Below are 19620 nucleotides of genomic sequence, written 5' to 3'. Positions count from 1 at the left end.
TCACACACTCACCAAGTCAAGTCCCAGAGCGCAGCCACATTTTTTACATTGGGTTATCAGGATGAGGGCCTTGTTTTAAACCACACTTCACTGAACCGAGCAATCTAAAAAAAACAACAACTGACCTTTTTCTTTTTTAGATACTTCATATACTCACACACCTTTTCGGTAAATGTATTTATTTCAGATATGTATTCGGCTACATTTCTAAATAATGTACTGGACAAAATACAGTTATGGTGACATCAGTAAGACGTTGGCTTCAAACACTTCTTTTTGATGGACTTTTGTAGCAGTGTGGGCTTAAAGGTGAGGAGAACAATGATAGAGACTCCTGTGAAAAAAAGAAAGACGGGGACAAACAGCAGAATGTACCAAAAGATCGACTCCCCGTCATCAAAGCACAAAAACGACTGTGGATTCTCCACTCTGTGTGTCCTTAGGAAGAGATCCTTGCATGTGATGGCTGACTGTTCGACCATGTGGATGGTGTTTGTTGCTTCAAATGTCCTGAACCATTCGGTCTGGCAACAGTTGAATTGATTTCCTGTGAGGAAAATAGTCTGCAGCTTTGGGGCTAATGCATTAGCCTGACCAGAGGGGATGGTAGAAAGTCTGTTGTCCCTCAGATCAAGCACTTTCAGGTTGAGATTTTGAAGTGAATGGGGAAGATGTAGCAGAAAGTTCTTTGAAATGTTTAAAGACTTCAGACTCTGGAAATGGGAGAAGTCAATGTCTTGTATGTGAGTGTTCCCTAAACCTAGATGCTGTAATGTTGTGCTAAGACTTTGTATTGATTGATGGATGGTTACTCCGGGGTTATCGGATAGCTCCAAGTGCGTTAGCGACAACCCCGCAAATGCAGTGTTTGGAATTATTTTAAGGTTGCATCCCTTAAGGTAAAGCTGTCTCAGGGACATAACATTCTTCCAATTCATGCAAGTTGAATTAGTGTGCATACTGATCTCAGCTTCCTCAGAAAGGCAAATGTCAATGTTGTTGTAGCTGAGATCCACCGACCGGATGCTTTGCAGTGAGGAAAATAATCCCATGGGTACCCACTTAAGACCATTCAGGCTCAGGTTAAAGTATGTCAAATTGCCAAGAGTGGTCAGAGTAGCTTTATCCGCTGAGATCTGGCTTAGTTCATTGTTGCTAACATCCAGCTCATACAAGCTACGAGAGAACTGCTCAGATGTTAGATTTAAGGTTCTCAGGCAGTTTGTGTGCATTTGAAGTCTAGACAGGGTGGGCATTTTCTGGATGAATCCTTTAGGGAAATACTCCACAGAGTTCCCTATCAGATCTAAAGTCTCTAGAGAGGATATATCACCGTGAAGGTTTTCGTCCCACAACTGAGCGGTCACATTATTGATCTCCTTGTTAAAGTTGTAGAATTCCACAGTTTTTGTTGAGTTTGGGAACATATCGTTGTCTGCTAAGTGTTCGTAGAATTTAATGGCGTTGTGAGACAAGTAAAGGTACCTTAAATTACTCTGGCTGGGCAGGAAAGGAAAGAAAAGGAGTTTGTTGTCTGATAAATCGAGAGTCTCTAGCTGGAAAGTGTCGTTGAGGTCTTGCCTTGAGATGAACCACTCAATGAAGTTGTGGCTGACATTGAGGACTTCCAGCTGAATCATGTGGAAGTCAGTGAGACAGGGCAGATAGTTAAAGGCCAAGTTGAGTCGCTGTAGCTTTGGACTGCTGTCAAAAGCATTATCAATCTCAAAAATCAAATTCCTTTGTAGGTCAAGTTCTTTAAGCTGGTGCAGATCCCTGAATGAGGCCTCATCCACTCTCAACAAAAGATTCCCAGAAAGATTGAGGTACTCTAGTGACGTGAGATTTTGAAGAAGCAAGGCAGCCATTTCATCTGTAAGCTTATTCTCAGAAAGATCTAGCGCTATAAGACCTGATAGCTTTCTTAATGCAAGGCTGGTTTCTTCGTAGCTGTTATAAAGACTGTTGTTTGCTAGATTGAGGCTTTTTAAAAGTTTTGAGTCTTGAAAAGTGTTCAATTCTATTTTACTCAAATTGTTGCAAGCTAAGCTCAGGGCGGTTAGTGAAGGGTAACTGAGAAGAGAGGCATTCTGTAGTGTTTCAAAGAGGTTGTAGTTGAGCTGAAGCTCTTCGATGTTTTCTGGAAGTCCTTCAGGCACAGATGTGAGCTGACCATTATTGCAGCAAGCCGTTTGTTGTATCTGCAGAGGAGGTAAAAAAGCACATGATTTAACACTTGCATACTGGTTGCCACTTTGCAGTGTTTCGGCTTTTTAAAATTCTGGCGGAAGCTGGATTTCTTTCTTGCACAGCAGATACATTTTAAGATCGTCATGAATAATATCCATGTGCACTTAAAAAATTTTATTGTGGGAAGATTACCCTCTTAAATTACTTCTCGTGTGGTTATTTGTAAACTATGCTAGCATGCTAAACTAAGCTAATGAGCATTGCCTGCAGTACATTAGCGTCTTACTGTTAGTGGAAGCATTTTAGCCTTCCTGTGTTTTGGGATTTAACTGAAAGTACTGTTACCCACTGTACAGGCTCACAGAAAAACATGGTGGGCTGTAGTTTCTTATTCTGGTAGGTCATACCACAGCTTACCAAAACTTCATTATTTCCTTGACAGATCACTTTTCCATTAGCATTCTGAGTCACTGGACCACTCTAAAAATACTTTCTGGCGATACGGCTTTAAAAAAAAAAATTGAAGTTTTCAGTTTAAATAACTTATCATTTTTCCCCTCTAGGAGTTTTATTGGTTTTATTGCTTTAGATGTTTCATTTCTAGAATCATTCATATTTATATTAATTTATATGACTGATAAACACTCAACAAGAGAGATTTAATTTCTTTCTCATAATCGACATCCGCTTCCAAAACCCTGCATCAGATATTAATATTCACAAGTTTAGACTTTTTGTGGCTTATTGAAAAGTCATTAAATCATTAATACAGTGTAGGAATGTGCCAATCTGGATGGATTTTGATCTAACTAAAGTTATAAACCACATATACAGCGTGCTTTTAGAAGGTGGGTCCTATTAGGGACTGGATCTTTGGTAATAATACAGAACTTTCCATATTTCAGTATCATTACTTGATGCTTTTCTTGTTTACACATTTATGTTTGAGTGCCTTAGGAATAACTTTTTTTTTTTTTAGAAATTTTAGCTTTGTAGTGTCTTACCGAAGTCACTTTTTAGTTTTAACTAAGCCAAACATGAAATCGTTTGGCCTTTTCCATGTGATACATTGTGAAATTTCCTCAATATTCCTGAAACTTGCTCGGGAAAAGCTAAATGAAAGAAGAGCGTCTTACCAACTGACATCGACGGTGCTGCGGATGACTCGAGACTGGCGTCAGCGTTCTCCACATGTGCAACAAGCAGAGAAGGATGGGTGTGAGCCTGTGGACTGGCATTTTCTCATCCTTACTGTTGAGAACACAGAAGAAGAAGAAACGCGTGAGCCTGTTTGTGTCACATACTTTTAGATTTTTTCCCCTTTGCTGAAGTGAGCAGGAGCTGGTTGTTCGATATAGGCCTGACAATGAGCTGTGATCTTCCTCTGTTTTAAACTATAGTTATTACTATTTGTATATGGTGAAAAACCTTGTATGAAAAAAATGTGTCTTTATAAACTTTGTCTTAAAATGAATATTTGTGTCTGAAAATGGACGAAAGCAGCTTGACATTAAAATGCTGAAGCAGACAGAAGGTCAGAGAGCAGACGGGGAGTTTACAAATTCAACTTTAATAGCCGAGATTCATTTTCACAATTATTTGAAAAGCTTTGATAGTGTAAAAGTCTATAAGACTATATTTGACTGTCTCAGGTGAGAGTGGAGCTCATCATTTTTTACAATCTACTCATATCTAAATGAAAATTTCTGTAAATAGTAAGTACAGTAATATAATCCTTACAGAGTTTACGTCAACGTCATGTACTCGGTTTCATTTTTATTATATGTGAATAACTCAGATTTTTAATTTTTGACTTACAGTCTGTCTCCAGATGTTGGAAGTGATGGCGTATTTTATCCTGAAAACATCTGCTGTGTACATTTTGCAAAAATTTCCCAGATTTCAAATCAGACCACTGCGTGACTCACTGCATGATGAGGCCGTGCGTTTCTTTTTGGCTTGCATGTGTTGTTGGCCTATCCATTATAACGCAAGCATGGCTTCTAAAGAACACAAAGGTTTTCTTGAACATTTTTTATGTTTCTTTATTCGTCTAACCGATTTATTACCATTTTTATTTTGCATCTGCGTAGCTCACATTGAGTAACTGTGCCACCGCTTTCATTATGATTTCTAAACTATGTTCCTGGGGAAGAAGTTAAGCTCATGGAAGAACATATATTTGCAGAATCTTGCTTTCTCTATCTGATGCAGCCTATTTTTTTTTTATTAATAAGACCGTGCACTGTGTTAAAAAGACACGCACACTTACTTTGCGCTTGCATTTATGCGCACTATATGTTTACATTCATCAGGCAACATCTAAATGACTCAAACATGGTCTGAAAGCTGTTATGCTGCGCTCACATTCGTTTGTCAAAGCGGTGCGCTGGTGTATGCACACATAACACTCAGAAAATGGAGCGTATTCAGAAACAGATGATCGTTAAAGTATCTTGCTCAAATGCACCGACTGCAAAATGACCTTAAATTAGGAATTCCTCATTTAGGCGATGCGCTTTGCTTCATGCAGCAGAACACCGTGCAGTACAGAGTTCATTTACTTACACTGGTGGTTAGGTGTGGATTTGCCAAGCCACTGACGGTTGCTCCCCTGACCATATCGCTGGTTGATTCGCTGTTGCAGAGTGCGTTCACATGTGTGTCAAGTTCAGCTGCTCTCCCCTGCACTGACTGAAGCACAGATGCCCCTTCTTTACTATTCACGGAAGTAGGCAGGCAACGGAAACCGAGTCACATGGACAAGCTGCAATCAGGCAGGTTCTCAAGCTCGGGGCCACAGGAAGGCGAGTGCAGGCTCAACAGCTCTTAACCACCACTGCGCAAGTGTTTTCTTTCTCTTCTTTTTTTTTTCTTTTTCTGCTTCACAGCTTCACAGCAGAATAGCGTTATTATTCAGACAACTGATACTGGTAGCACAACTGCTACCACAAAAACCCAATGAGAACACACCCTTCACACCCTCTGCTCGTGCTGATCAGCCAAGCTCTCAAGAGGAAACCACTCAATGCACACACCCTTCCTGCCTTATTTTCGGCCTGTCACTGCAACAGACAAAACACACACACACACATATATATGTATATGTAAATATATGTGTATATATATATCTACACACACACATAAACGGACATTTAGCGCTCTTTATAAAAACATACCTTCAACAGTTACAGGGATTCTGAGTCAGATAAGGCACAAGGGCTCAGAGCATAACTGCAGAAACTAAGCAATCTACTCTGTTTGGCTTTACTGATTTTATTTTCATTCTCCAGCTAATAAATGTACTAAGGTCGCTTTCAACATTTGTGAAACTCCAGCTGTTAGCTTGTATCTTATTTGTAATGATGAGTGGGTGCAAGAATGGGGAATTAGGAATCAGGAAGTGATGGTGCCTTCTGTGGAGAGTTGATTGGTCAGGCATTCCTTCCTGTTTTCACACAGGACGTCTCACTTCTGACTCTGTTGCAAGGTTGGGTGGCAACAAGATTTTCTGATCCATATGAGTATGTGTGGGTGCTGACTTTGTTGTTTGTTTGACACTCGTAAAATCGAATAAGGTGGCTGCTTATGAACTACGAGAAGCTCCCACAGGGCACCTTTAAAAGTTACATGTGATACATAAAAAAAGAGATTTAAGACTTGTTGTTCTTACTACAGAAACGCCTTTGCAGTTGAGATGAAATCTATTATACATTCACTGGCCATTTCATTAGGTACAGCTTGCTAGTGCTGCGTTGGTGCCTGCAGTGCAGCGTTAATTCTTCATCACACTGTTGCTGCACATCCATGATGTGAATCCCAAAGGTGCTTGGTTGAACTGAGATCTGGTGACTGTGGAAGTCATTTGAGTACATTGTACTCACTGTTATGTTCAAGAAAGCAGTTTGAGATGATTTGACCTTTGTGACGTGGTCACAAAGGTCACATGGTCAGCAGCAATATTCAAAAAGGCTGTGACAGTCAAACCATGCTCAACTGACAGTAAGGGGCCCAAGTTGTCTGATTTTGGGGAACCCGTGTGAATTGTAGCCTCAGTTTTCTGTTCTTAGCTGTGAGGAGTGACACCCAGTGTGGTCTTCTGCTGCTGTAACCTATTTGCTTCAAGGTTAAAGGTGCTGTGCGTTCAGAGATGCTCTTCTGCATACCTTGGTTGTAACAACACCTTCCTATCGGCTTGAAGCAGTGTAGCATCTCTGCAAACTCTATAAACCCTAGAGATTGTTGTGTGGGAAAATCCCAGTTGATAATCAGCCACCAACAACCATACCGGCTTCAAAGTCACTAAAACAGCCTTTGTTCTCCATGGCGATGCTCAGTTGAACTGAGTTGAGCTCAGTGAACTTCGGCAGCTCGTCTTGACCGTGTCCGAATCCCTGCGTGCACCGAGTTGCTGCTGCAATTGACTAATAAGATATCTGCACAGGTGTACCTAATGAAATGGCATGTGTGTTCACCTGTTACCGACGTGACCTACAGTGGCTTTAGGTGCATCTTTACATGTGGCCTTGCTCACGTTCAGTTGTAGCAGCGTGCAGTGTGAGGCAGTGTGTGTCAGTCTAAGCACACTGGGTGAGAGCAGCTCCTGCACTACACTCACACAGTGTTGTGAACACGTGCAGTGCAGTGTGTGAGCACTGTTTTTTTTTGTCTGTTTCAGCAGCTGAAGCCATTTTAAGACATGGCACACTACTGATATTTGCATTCTATTTTTGAGAGCTGCGAAAGGGTTCTAGCAGCGGTGGTGTAAAAAAAAAGTCCCACGAGTGTGTGTGTGGGTGTGAGTGTGTGTGTGTGTGTGTGTGTGGGGCAGGGTAGAGGGGGGATGTGGGCAGTTGCTATTTGACGAAACAAACGGGATGGAGACTTAAATGTAAACACTAGAACACTTTCTTAGTTTTTGAGAAAGTTTTTGTTTCTTTTGTTTCTTTGCTTAATTTCTTTAGATATTAAAAACAGCTTCTATAAATATTCACACAATTCCCGTCTTCCTGTTAACGCCTTCAGAGCATACGGCGCATACATCAGCGCACCTCAGTCTTCTGTTTAAGGCTGTAGGTTGTGAGAACAGATACAAGCAGCAACAACAGTTGACGTTACACTAATGTGGGAAACCTCTATCCTCTCGAGAGGCTTTGCTCCACATCATCAGGCTTTCTCTGTGGTGGGACGATATTTGCATTGCATGCAAAAAACCGTCACTGCCCTCTTGTGGAAACATCTCGAGGATCAGCGGCGTTTTCGTGGGCCCTTAAATCTCGGCTCTGTCGAGGTCTCCCACCAGTCAAACATTGCATCGGAGGGATTTAGAAACCTTTGAGAAGGTGTAGATGTTACTCATATTGCTAAGTCATACGTGTAAATGCAACTTTCCTTAAACCAAGGGAAACATAGATTTACATCAAAGTGAGGCACTGGCATCCACCAGGATTTAATTTCTATTGTTGAACTGATTTTAAAGGTTTTCATTCTCACAAAATCATTCCCACTTTAATTTAGTTCAGAAGTCCAACTTTTATTTTGACATTTAAGTTCATTCAAATGTTTATGTTTTTTCACATCTAGTTTCAGTTTGTAGTTTAGTTTTAGTTAACGATGATAACCTTGACTTTTAAGTTTTGGAGATGTTTTAAAGGAAATATTTGACAAATGGAAAGGTGCAGTACAGACACGTCTATGCATTCATTTTAGTGACTGAAATTCCAGTATTTCATTATTATGTTAATGGCTGTACAGTCAATAAGCAGCAACTAAATAAAGATTTAAAAATGAATTAAAAATAAATTATATATAGTCAGTATCCTTTTTCAGATTCCCTATTAGATCGTTATGTGTGGACAAAACCAAGGTTAAGCAGTTATACAGCAGGTTTGATGGTGAACGGGAGGATAGCAGCCCTGGATACAGACAGTGAGACATGCAAAGTAAAAGTATCAAGGATGGAGAAAGTGACTTTGATAGACAGTCCGGCAAACAGACATTCAAGGACAGAACAGAAAGTGGGGAGTATTAGCAGGTACTCTAACAGGCAAGCTGTAAACTGGAGCCACAAATTGGCAGACGCGAAGCAGCCAATCTCTTTGCCTTGGCATTACATAGACAGTCAATCATTCAATGAATTCTCTCCTTCACTGCTGAGACGCTGTCCAGCACTGAGAGGCTTTTTCCCTGAGTCAAGCTGAGCTGATTTTAGAGCATTTCAAAACAATTTCTGTTGGCACTTTTTGAGATGTAAAATGTATCTTTTATTGCAGAGTTGCCTTTAAATAAATACTGACAGAGAGCAGGAAGGCAGAACTCGACATCGCTGTCATGTCAGGTATGTTAGCGATGTGAAAACAGCATTTCACACCTTTACATTTACAAAAAAGAGAAAAGTCAAGCTTGAAAGGTTTTGTTTTGGATGAAACTCTCAGAGGAGGTTAGCTGAGGTTATGAGCAGTGCATTGTGGTCTTTAAAGATATTTCACTAGCCGGGCCCACGTCCTCATTTTAGTTTTGATGGCGTTTTAGTAGATATTAGGTGAATGCTTGGACATGAATTGAGCTGCGGTTTGGGGAAGGCCTCGAAGGGGACTGGCGACGGCTCCCGGGCCTGGCAGATCCCCGTGTACTAAATAGGAATGAAGAAGTTATAGAATTGAGAACAAGGAGGGAGGGTGGGGCACGTAAACGAGAATGAACAGTTTGCAGAACTGGGGGGAACTTATATAGATGACAACCGGAAAGAGCGTGTTTGGAGGCGTGGTCCCGCTCCTGAAATTCCGATACATAATCTCCAAATCCCAACTTTCCCTTGGATATGTTGCTGTTTGTCTGAGGCCTTTTGCATGTTGAAATTTGAAATGTGCATGTTGTTCACTCACTAGCTAGACAGACAAGACCAAAGTGGTGCCTCAAAGTAAATCAACATGTTTAAGACATTACTCACACACTTCTCTTGAGATCCCACCACAGCATTTCAATCAAGTTGAGGTCTGGACTTTTTATTCTTTTGCTGCCATTCTGGAGTAGATTTGCTGCTGTGCTATAAAACATTGTGTTTTTGTCTCATCTTGTTTCATGTTTGACTCTAGAACACTTTGACCCCTCGAGGTGTTCATGGTTGACACAATGACAGCAATGTGCTCAGGTGCTGTGGGTGCAAAACAAACCCAAATCTTCACTCCTCCACCGCCGTGCTTGACAGTTGGTGTGAGGTGTTTGTGCAGATATGCTGCGTTTGGTTTTCTCCAAATGTGCTGCTGTGGATTAGAGGCAAACCATCTCCACGTTGGTCTTGTCTGTCCAAAGGACATTGTTCCACGGGTCTTGTGGTTTGTTCAGATGCAACGTTGGAAGCCATGCTGCTATGTTCTTTTCAGAGAAGAGGCTATTTCCTGGCAAGCCTTCCAAAAAGCCATACATGTTCAGTCTTTTTCTAATTGTACTGTCATGAACTTTAACAGTTAACATGCGAGCTGAGTCCTGTAAAGTCTGAAATCTAACTCTTATGTTTTTTTGCAGTTTCACTGCACATTGCACGGTCTGCTCTTTAGGTGAACTGGCTGACAGGTCAACTCCTGGGAAGATTGGACTACACCTAAATAGTCCAGACATGCAAACCACTAAAACTTCTGTTTTTATAGAGCTGCTCATACGTACTGATCACTGATGATCAGCTAAAAGAGTGCATTTGATTAGCGTCACCTAGCTAATACTTACCTCCCCGATTCCTGTAGAAGCAGTTAGGATAGTCCTAGTTTTTCACAGGAATGGATATAGCCATGTGGAGTTTTGTGTCCCCACATGATTTTATGTTTTGTTTTTCTTATTTTGCTAATAATTTATTGCATAACTAAGTCATTAATCCTGGTAAAATGTTTTGTATTTATAATGGTTGATCTTGTATACTGGATATTGTCTTTGCAGCTTGTACCACATACTAATCAATAATACAGTTGTTATGGTAATTACCTGGCTCTTGTTAAAAAAACAGAAGAAGAGCCAAGTTTTTAGATTTGCAACAACACTTTGTGAAATAGTCCAATGGTAATAAAGCAATCAAACTAAATAATTCAAATGTATTGTTGTTTATTGTTAGCAGCTGAGTCTTTCGTATAAAAATCCAAGAAATCTGACAAAAGGATTTCCAGAGCGAACCAGCAGATTTTATTTAAACAGTTACTTTAGCACATTTAATGAAGCCTTGGAAAATTTTACTTTCATCAAAGTATATAGCCCAGCATCACAGTATATTATCATTTCAGTAGCAAAACTGCTCAGGTTTAATGTCTGTGATGCAAAGTAACTGGAACAGGGCACGTGCCAAGTTACTGTGGATGATTGATCTATTTTGTTTTTTTGACGAGTCGCTAGATAGAAACTCAAGTTTGGGTTCATGTGTGGTTGGTTAAAAACAACTTAATAGTACATGAAAGGTTTCCCTTTTCCCATGTTTTGATACCAGGCTTATCTTCTAAACCATGAATGAAAATCCACTTTTTCTTCAAGCAATATTAGTATAGCTTCTTTAAATATATAAGTTATTGTTCTAAAAAGCTGATTCTAAGAGAAATGTTTGTTTTTTAATGGAATAGCCTAGATATGCTAGTCTGTGCATCATAATCATACAGTTCATGGCTGAGCTTGGCAGCATGAGCAAGATCCTCTTGTCCAAGTTCCCTTAAAAAAAAAAAAAAAAAAAAAAAGGCCAACAATTATACAGCGCTTTGAGTACTCCGGGAGAGTAGAAAAGCGCTATATAAGAATCAGTCCATTTACCATTACCAGTTGATCAATAGCTGACAGTGTGGTGATGGTCGATCTTTCAGACCACCTGCATTCTCTTCACTTATGCAAACAAACATCAAACTGTCTTTACTGTAGGAGTGGCACCATGTAGACTTTATTTTCAGGCTTTAAAATCACACAGTATCTATAGTACCATAGATAAAACCAGGAAATAAATAAATCGTAATACTACAGTAGCACATTAAAAAGACACATTTCATGTTACAGGTTTAGTTTCCACCGTTACTGAGTAAGTACTTGAAAGGGGGAGATGTTTCAGTGCATACGCAGCACAACAGTGCGCATGCATGGACTGCCACACACGTGCCATGGACGTGGCCCATGTGTCCTTGAGGTTTACCTACGCCAGAATGTTACAATACATCTCACATGTTTCATTTCACTGTAATGCAGTCATTCCACAATGCGTTTGTCCATTAACTCACATGTTAACGACTGTGTCACATGTTAAAAATGTTGCGTTAAAGCATTCGCCACTTGGTTTAGAGTAGCTTAGGCCTCCTTCAAGCAGACAAAATCTCAAGTAAATCTTCAGCACGAGTCCAAAATGCGTGACATTAAATTAAGTTTCCCCTGTAAGGTGAATAATAGAGTTCAGCAGCTAAACTGTAAAAGTGGACTTCTCCACGTAGATACACAAACAGTCCCTGCACATTCCTTTCCCCCTGTTGTTTGTCCAGTTTGGGAAAAAAAAAAAAACCTTCGCTTTTTTTTGGTGAGTCGAAGTAGATTGCAGATTGTTCTCTGTGTGCTTATGGAAATAAGGTTACTGTGTTTGGAAGAAATGTAACCACTTACCCTCCAAACCTTAAAACACTACAATAGGGAGGGAATCAGCAGTCTGTCTGCACTTGACAGGAACATGTATGATTTCAGGGTGGCACAGGCTGATCTGCATCTAGCCGTCCAGAGGTTTTCCCAGGTACACCATGGTGACTTCAGTGTTGCCGTATACTGCAGACACAGCAGGGAACAGGCAGGTTTTGGGCAGTCCACGGAAAGCCACTCCGAGAAACTCAAAACCTCTCTCAAAGGCTAACGTCTTGTCATCCATGTCTAGAATCACTCGTATTCTCTCCCCGATCTGTGGACAGGCACGGTCACATCAGGAGTTATAATCATGTTTTCACTTGTACTCTTTACACAATTTCCTTTTAAAACGTCATTTCAAATCTCGACTCCTACCTGATATTTAGGTGCATTGTTACACTGGGGGAAATTCCCGTTGACTTCTCCGTTGTGAAGCAGGTTATTGTCGACCAGGTTCCAGCCCCAGCTCTGGTCATCGCTGCCCAAGAGGGCTACGTAGCCCTGGCACTGCATCTGCGCCCGCTTCGTAGCGATACCTATCACTGCCACGGTGCCCAGGGGGCCCTCCCACCAGATTTCCCAGGCATGTCGCCCTTCCGAAAAGCCGATTTTGCCCCGCGCGCCGTCTGTGCTCTGGGCAATAGGGTTGCGGTGCAGAGTGAAGCCGTTCTTCTTCACGTAAACGTTGCGGGAGCAGTCGTGGGAGCTCAAAGCATGCTGAAAGGCCTTGAGCTGCACAGGAAGACAGTTACAGTTAACAAAATCACAGACACTTGCTGGGAAATCTAAATATTTGTAAGGGGAAAAAAGTTCTGTGAAGCATGCATACAGAAGAAGAGACATGCTACTCCACTTTCCATCTCGCAGGACGCTCATTGCACCATTCAGAGGTGCAGAGCTCAAATATTTTTCATAAGAATGTAGGTCGTGTATTCTAAAAACACTTTGGAACAAATGAATGAGCGTCCTTAGATTGACATTGGACACAGACAAGTTGTTCTCATTCAAACCTTACTTTCATGCCATCAACACTCCTATAAACAGTCTCCATACACAGACTGCTTAGAACAGGTTTTGTTCTATTATGCAACAATAGACTGGAGAGTCAATTCAATATGGACTCCAGTGATAAGCCCAATGGCAACAAAACATCTGCTCTACACCTGCTCAGTGTGATCACCAACTGAAAGACAATAATACAACAAGCAGGATTCAGTTTTATGCCCGTTTATGTCTTATATTTCATTGAATACGTTAAAAAGCACTAGATTACGCTGACATTCAGTAATGTTTATGGCTACATTGTCCCTTTGTGTAAAGGCATAATCAAACAGGTAACCCCAGGATAGAGGGATGTGTACTGGTAAACCTACTTTGCCCTTGTAGGTGGGCAGGTTACAAAGGATGTCAGACCGCAGAGCCTCGTCACTCAGAGTCCGGCTGCAGAGGCTGCGCCACACCTCGCTGTTTTCATCCGCCAGGATATTGTTCCAGTGCCAGCAGACCAGCGAACACCGCATCAGGTCAGTCAGCTCCAGGTAGGAGAAAACATGCTCCAAAACCCTCGCTGGTAGCCTCCCCGCCACCCCTGCGCCTCCTCCGGCTGCAGCCGCATATGGAGAGCCGGTGGAGCTGCAACTGGCTGCCGCTGCTGCGCCCAAGCAGGAGGAGCCTCCTCCCCCACCCGCCGCTCCAGACATTATGCCCCTGCTCTTCACCGACGACGCCAGCTGAGCGAGTAGTTTCACCGTACACCGCAAGACGGTTCCTAATATGAGCTCGGCAGCAACATTTTTAACCTGTGAAAAACCCACACGTAGATCGCGCTAAAACCACAACAGTATACGGACCCGACTCTTCCCACTTCAATGGCTGAATGGAAACGATGCGTCAAGGTCCTCAAAGGGCACGAAGCACTAATTGTCCCGTTGTCACAGAAACGCGAAAATTATTTCGGAAGAAACAGTGGTCAGTTTAAGAAGTAAGCAAAGTCTCCCGAGTCCGGAGACGACGAGATATTAGATAAAGCAACAGTCACGCTCGAGTCAAATAAATTTTACCGCCTGCAAGGACCGCAGAGCCGACATAATGAGTTCAAGGAGGGTTGCTACACAGTACTGTTGCAGTGTTGCGATACTGGACGTTACACCGCTGCAACGTCAAAAGTGTTGTGATTGTGTCGCAAAAAATACGAACCGTATTAAAAGACGATGCAGTTGTTTACCAATAAAAGGCGTTATCTGACCTGTTACGTCATGTTGGTTGGATTTGATAATTATTTTCAGATCGTGTTTGACGGAAAACTAATGATAATAGTTTAAAAAGAACTACTGGTGTTTTCATTGTTTAACATGGGATTTACACGTTGTTGAAAGAAAACAAAACCGGCATCTTATATAAAGTAGACTATATTATTTTATTTTTTAATTTGTATACCACGTGACACCACGGAAGTGACGCGGGGTACTCAAAAGAGTTAAGCAAAGCATCTGGGAGCAAAACAGCAGTTAGCTTTATTTCATTTTAACCCACAAGACCGGAGAAGGTGACTAACTGACGGTCAAAGCAGCTAACAGTAAGTTGTTGTGGGTTTTTGTTATCGGGACATAAAGATATGCGTGTTATCTGGTAACGGGACAGGCTGCACCGCTTGACACAGCTGTCTGGCTGCCTGCCTCCTGTGCTATGCGGCCTGCTTGACGAGCTGTCCCCCATCTGTCTGCTGTCCGGGGACACTCCGGCGGCTTCGCGCGGTCAGACAGGTGATTAGCGGGTCAGCGTGTAAAGCAACGCTCACCTACGGCGCCAAACAGGCTAGGCTAACTGCAGGTGGTGGAGATCGTGAAGCTTGTGAGCTAAGCTAGCTGATGGTAACAAAGCCCCGCTGCGTTCACCTTTCCAAATTCTTCTACTTCAGGTTGCCATCTTAATTTTTGCAGGCGACGTATCGAACGTCATGTTTTGAGAGGGCACATGTTACTGCCGAGGGTTTGTGCTTGGAAGGCGAAAGCAGCCTTTAAGACTTACCGATGAGCAGCACATATTTAGATTTTAGTCTAAGAAAACATCCAGGAAAAAAAAAAAAACACCAAACAAACAGAAACGCATAGCTTCACACCTCTCTCGCCCCTGTCGTCCGCTGTGTTTGGGTGAAAGAGTATAGTTAAAGTAACACAAATAAAGCCGAATTGCTAAATTATGTTGTTCCTCTCTCTCTCTTTGAAAATTTGAAGTTTTGATTAATTTCAGTTTCCTATAGAGTCAGCCTATCAAATAAACTGGAGTTAAATCTGGATTCAATTGTAGCGTGACTGTGCTTATAGCAACCCGAGTAAGTGTAATTGTGAATTTATATTTACCAGAGTCCATTCACTTTGAATGAGCACCTTGTAACGAGGTGGAAAGGTTTTTTGTGTTTTTGTTTTTCATGCTTAAGTTTTTATTTTAGCTACCGCTAGGTGGAAGCACAGATGCATTAAAATCAACCCAGGGACCGTCATGGGAAGCAAAAGTCATGGTTTCTTCGGGAAATGCGCAAAGAAAGCTGTAAAATGTAATAACAATAGTGATGCATTTTGTTTCAGGCGCCTTTCAAAACACTCAAGGTCACCTTACACACGGTTTAAAGAGATGTTCTGATGCGAGAGGGAGTTAGTGATATGGATATTTGCTGGGAGGGAATTCTAGAGGCCGAGAGCAGAGCCAACTCATGATCGAGACCCCATGGTAGAAGGAAGAGGAGGAGATAGCATCGTGTTAACGTGGAGTAACATCTCTGAGGAATGTTTATAGCACCTTGTTAAATTTAAGGTTTGACCCGAACAACAGAATGGCATCAAAAAATGCAAAATGAAAGGTCTAGCTGAGTGTATTAATTTTCCAAAAATGTCTTTTACAAACTGCTCACGAACATTGTACAATGACTAGTTGCGCTCATGTCTTTCTGCTTTAGACAGTGCTGAGAGCATTAGGAACCATGTTGACACCATTTTTAAAAATAGCGCAAGCACCTTCTCTGCGTTATGTTTATTATCAAACAGAATATATAGTAATGCCAATACAACTGTAATAGGTGCACGTCAGCACACAATGTCAGAAAATGCTTATTAGTCTAGTCTTCGCTTTTTTGTTACCGTGACCTTGCAAGGTCATATCATGCAGACCGCTGTCAGTCAGCTGTGTCGTTGGGTAAAAGTAGTAGTTTGTGCACATGCCATGACATATAAACGTAATGAAATGTGACGAATGGGAAAGCTACAGTAACAGCAGTCTAATAAATGGAGAGTATGTCAAAGTCTAAGCTCTAAAGAAAGCACACCAAACCAGTCGACATGCTTAAGGTTTCTGAAAGCAGAACTGAAGGTTTTGTTTAAACATTCTGAGGAATCTTTTCACAATCACTGTGCTGTTTTTGGAACAACAGGGTCACAATCGACAGCAACAGAAAGCTTCATATTCTCATGTCCATCCTTTCCACAAGAGCTCTGCTGGCACACAGATCAGCAGTTGGTTTCCATGCATGATTGCATCATTCCAACCTGTCTGTGCTTCTCTTATTTACAGCATCTGCAAGTAGACAGCCACAATGAACCCAGTATACAGCCCTGCACCAACAGGGGTCCCCTTTACCAACACTAAGGGTATAGGTTATCCAGGTAACCTGAAGCATAGTGGTTTAAGAAACAAGCATAATTACAAGAAAATATCTCCCAGCATTGAGAATACTATTATATTCTTGTTTTGTTTCTGGTTTTGGCAGCTGGATTTCCTCTAGGATACGCAGCGGCTGCTCCAATGTACACTCCCAACATCTACGCAGGAGCAAACCCAGGCTTCCCTAACGGTGAGAAGAAAGTAACGATGAAATCTGCCCGAGTTTATCTGATAGATCTTGAAACACATCTTCCTGATGCACTTCAAAAGAGTCAAATTGTTCCATCTGACTTCTTGATTTGAATTAATTATAAACATAACGTAATAAAGAATAAAAGTTCCAAAGAGACTCTTAATAACCCTAAAAAGTGTGTGCGCTTCTCTTCTATGAGGGTCCTGTTTTACTGAGCTGCACAGCCAGTGTTTCTTCCAAGCTTCAGCTATTTTGTCCCAGAACAAACGGCCCTAATATGAGCCGTCTTCCTCCCTCTCCAGGCTATGCTCAAAGTGCTCCCTTCAAAGTGTCCTGCTCTCCCAGCACAGGGACCGTCCCACCGTACTCATCCTCCCCAAACCCCTACCCAACTGCTGTGTACCCTGTCAGGAGCACCTACCCCCAACAGAACCCCTATGCACAGGTCAGTCCTTGCTGTATGTGTATATTTTTAATAACACGCTGCCCCTCTTCATCCAGTCTCAGTGCTTGAGCTGTAACGTGTGGTTGTTTGTCCACCAGGCACTAATACCTTCACAACAACAAGGCCCTTACTACACACAGGCTCTGTATGCTCCACCGCCTCATGTCATCCATCACACGACAGTGGTCCAGCCCAATGGGATGCCTGCAGCGATGTATGCCCCGCCTATCCCTCCTCCCCGCAACAACGGTGTCGCCATGGGCATGGTAGCCGGCACCACTATGGCCATGTCAGCTGGTGAGCTGCAGCAGTTTATTGAATCTCATCCAGGATACAAATGTGTTCGATTTGTAGTTTTACCTGTGGCTTTCACTCCTCAGGAACTTTGTTGACAACTCCATCACCAGCGCCCGTCGCTCCCCACCCAGTCACGATGCCCACATATCGGCCTCCTGGCACACCCAGCTACAGCTACGTGCCCCCGCAGTGGTGAAGAGAGAGAAGTGTGAGTATGTTTTAAAAGCATCACAAGTTTGGTCAAAGGTGCAGATTAAAGGTTTATGTTTACACCCGGTGTTCTCTCTGCAGGTCCGGAAGATGGTAGATATGCATTCACACTCCAGTGTTTTTCTCTCGTGGTGACGACCTGCCCCGCCCTGGCAGCGTCCGCTACCAATTCTTCTTCTTCCAGCATAATGTGAATCTAAAACCCAACTACATAGAGTCCCATTTGGATAAGCAGGGGGTGACAAATAGGCCCATCCCCACAACCCCTATTAATGGAATAAGGCTGCATTCCATACCCCCACACCCCCACCCCCTCAACGCCAGCACCTCTACAAACCTGCTGCATATCTCACATCAAACTGCAAAGCCTCCATGCAAACTCTATGTGGACTCTCATGCAGGTTTTTATAGCTTAAATTCGTATGTAGTGAAAAAGGAGTTTGGAATAGTTTTTTTCTCTTTAATTTGGGGGATTAAATATGATGTTGAATGCATGTGTATATATAGATTTACAAAGTAATGCTAGCTCAATTCTCCCTGCTGTGACAGATGCAAATTCAATAAAAGGCACAAATCCAAAGGAACTAAGAAGAAAAAAAAAAAGAGTAATAATCTGCAATGCTGAATCACCAGTGACTATGTCTTAAATGTGAAAGAAAAAAAACAGACGAGAAACGTTTATTCATGCAAAAACATACCTGCGCCGTCCATCACGGGCCAAACTGTACTATTTTTCACCGCTTTGTGTTTAGGTAAGTGGTTTTTATCATTTTCTTTCAGTGATGCAGTGTTTGCATAATGTCTTACCATTTTTGTATTGTAGGAACAAAAGATGGGACTTTGAGTTTGTGCCTCTGTGACTGGTGGCCATTCCAACACTTTTACTTTTTCTGGCCTGTTAAACTTTCTTCTTTTTCTTTTAAACAAATGGTGTTTCAGTTTCTTTTTTCCCCCCAAAAGTCTGAAGCTGCTCCTGCTTGGGTGATATATGATGTATTCACTTATTTTAGCCAGAAGTGTTCTTGGTGGGGAACAAGTATAGGAAGTTATTAGAAGTCAATTGCACCCATTTAATAAGAGTGGATGAGCAGGAAGTGTGTGTGTGTGTGTGTGTGTGTGCATGTGTGTGAAAGCGGGACTCGAACGGAAACCATTCTGAATGGTGCCATACAGTGCAACATGCTTAGAATTTTAGACTTACATGTCACTCTAATGAATTTACTCTTAGGCAGATTTGAAGCACTACATCATTAAATCACCGCTCAACGTGGACATGTTAGGGCACCGTAATGATATTAAACTCCATTTGTGAATAGCACTACTGAATGAAGGCACTAATTCCAAACGGTTTGTAAAAGATATTTGACTTTTTCCGACATCGCTCGCTGTCTTACCTCAAGTCTCCAGGCTAAAAATCCACCAATGTCACTGTTTCAGACATGCTTTTCTATGTTGCCTCGGTCACCTCAGTTAAACATGTTTTGTAAATGTTATTTTTGTGACTTTGGTTGCTGTTTTGTATTCTAAAGAAAGACCAAAAATAAAAACAAATATAAGAATAACCTGTGTTGTGCATGTCTTCTCACTGGGTGTGTTGGGGCAGCCAGAAATGATGACAAAATAAAGAAGAACATGAAACAAAATATATGCTGGACGATTCAAACTGGTTTGAAAGGCAATATTTGGTATGACAATTTTTTTTATGACCACACGACATGCCACATTTTCAGGTAATGGCTCTTTGGGAATTTGTATTTTAAACCTGGAACTCAAAATATAAAGAAACAAGGGCCGACTCAGGACTTTTACACAGTTCTGATTATGATATTGTACTGTAGTCCCCATGGCTCTGTTCTATATTATAGATTTTAGACATTTTATTCTTAAAGCTACTCATTGGTAATTGAGGTCAAGTCAAACAACTTTCTGTAACTTAATTTCATAAAACAATATTTTAAGTATTATCATTATTATTGTTGTTTGGAGAGAAGTAGTAGCATAAACCACTGGC

General features: G+C 41.7%; 3 protein-coding genes across 3 annotated transcripts; 1 reads left to right on the top strand and 2 right to left on the bottom strand.

Moving 5' to 3' along the window:
- Nucleotides 1–162: 162 nt before the first annotated feature.
- Nucleotides 163–5101, bottom strand: nrros (negative regulator of reactive oxygen species). The gene is made up of 3 exons (XM_082546997.1): nt 4759–5101; nt 3327–3441; nt 163–2201 (listed from the first exon to the last, which is right to left on the bottom strand). Exons 2-3 carry the CDS (start codon nt 3426–3428, stop codon nt 246–248), a joined length of 2058 nt encoding a protein of 685 aa, XP_082403123.1. The 5' UTR covers nt 3429–3441; nt 4759–5101; the 3' UTR covers nt 163–245.
- A 5965-nt stretch (nt 5102–11066) lies between these two features.
- fbxo45 (F-box protein 45) lies at nt 11067–14162 on the bottom strand. The gene is made up of 3 exons (XM_082547023.1): nt 13185–14162; nt 12187–12543; nt 11067–12085 (listed from the first exon to the last, which is right to left on the bottom strand). Exons 1-3 carry the CDS (start codon nt 13509–13511, stop codon nt 11900–11902), a joined length of 870 nt encoding a protein of 289 aa, XP_082403149.1. The 5' UTR covers nt 13512–14162; the 3' UTR covers nt 11067–11899.
- A 92-nt stretch (nt 14163–14254) lies between these two features.
- fam168b (family with sequence similarity 168 member B) lies at nt 14255–19171 on the top strand. Its single transcript, XM_082547024.1, has 7 exons — nt 14255–14386; nt 16375–16466; nt 16571–16654; nt 16960–17102; nt 17201–17399; nt 17483–17607; nt 17691–19171. Exons 2-6 carry the CDS (start codon nt 16397–16399, stop codon nt 17593–17595), a joined length of 609 nt encoding a protein of 202 aa, XP_082403150.1. The 5' UTR covers nt 14255–14386; nt 16375–16396; the 3' UTR covers nt 17596–17607; nt 17691–19171.
- The last annotated feature ends 449 nt before the right edge of the window (nt 19172–19620 follow it).

This window comes from Aulonocara stuartgranti (genome assembly GCF_965226115.1).
Source record: "Aulonocara stuartgranti genome assembly, chromosome: 9".
Classification (NCBI taxonomy): domain Eukaryota; kingdom Metazoa; phylum Chordata; class Actinopteri; order Cichliformes; family Cichlidae; genus Aulonocara; species Aulonocara stuartgranti.
Note: the sequence above shows the minus strand (reverse complement) of the source record. Positions and strands in the feature narration are given on the sequence as shown.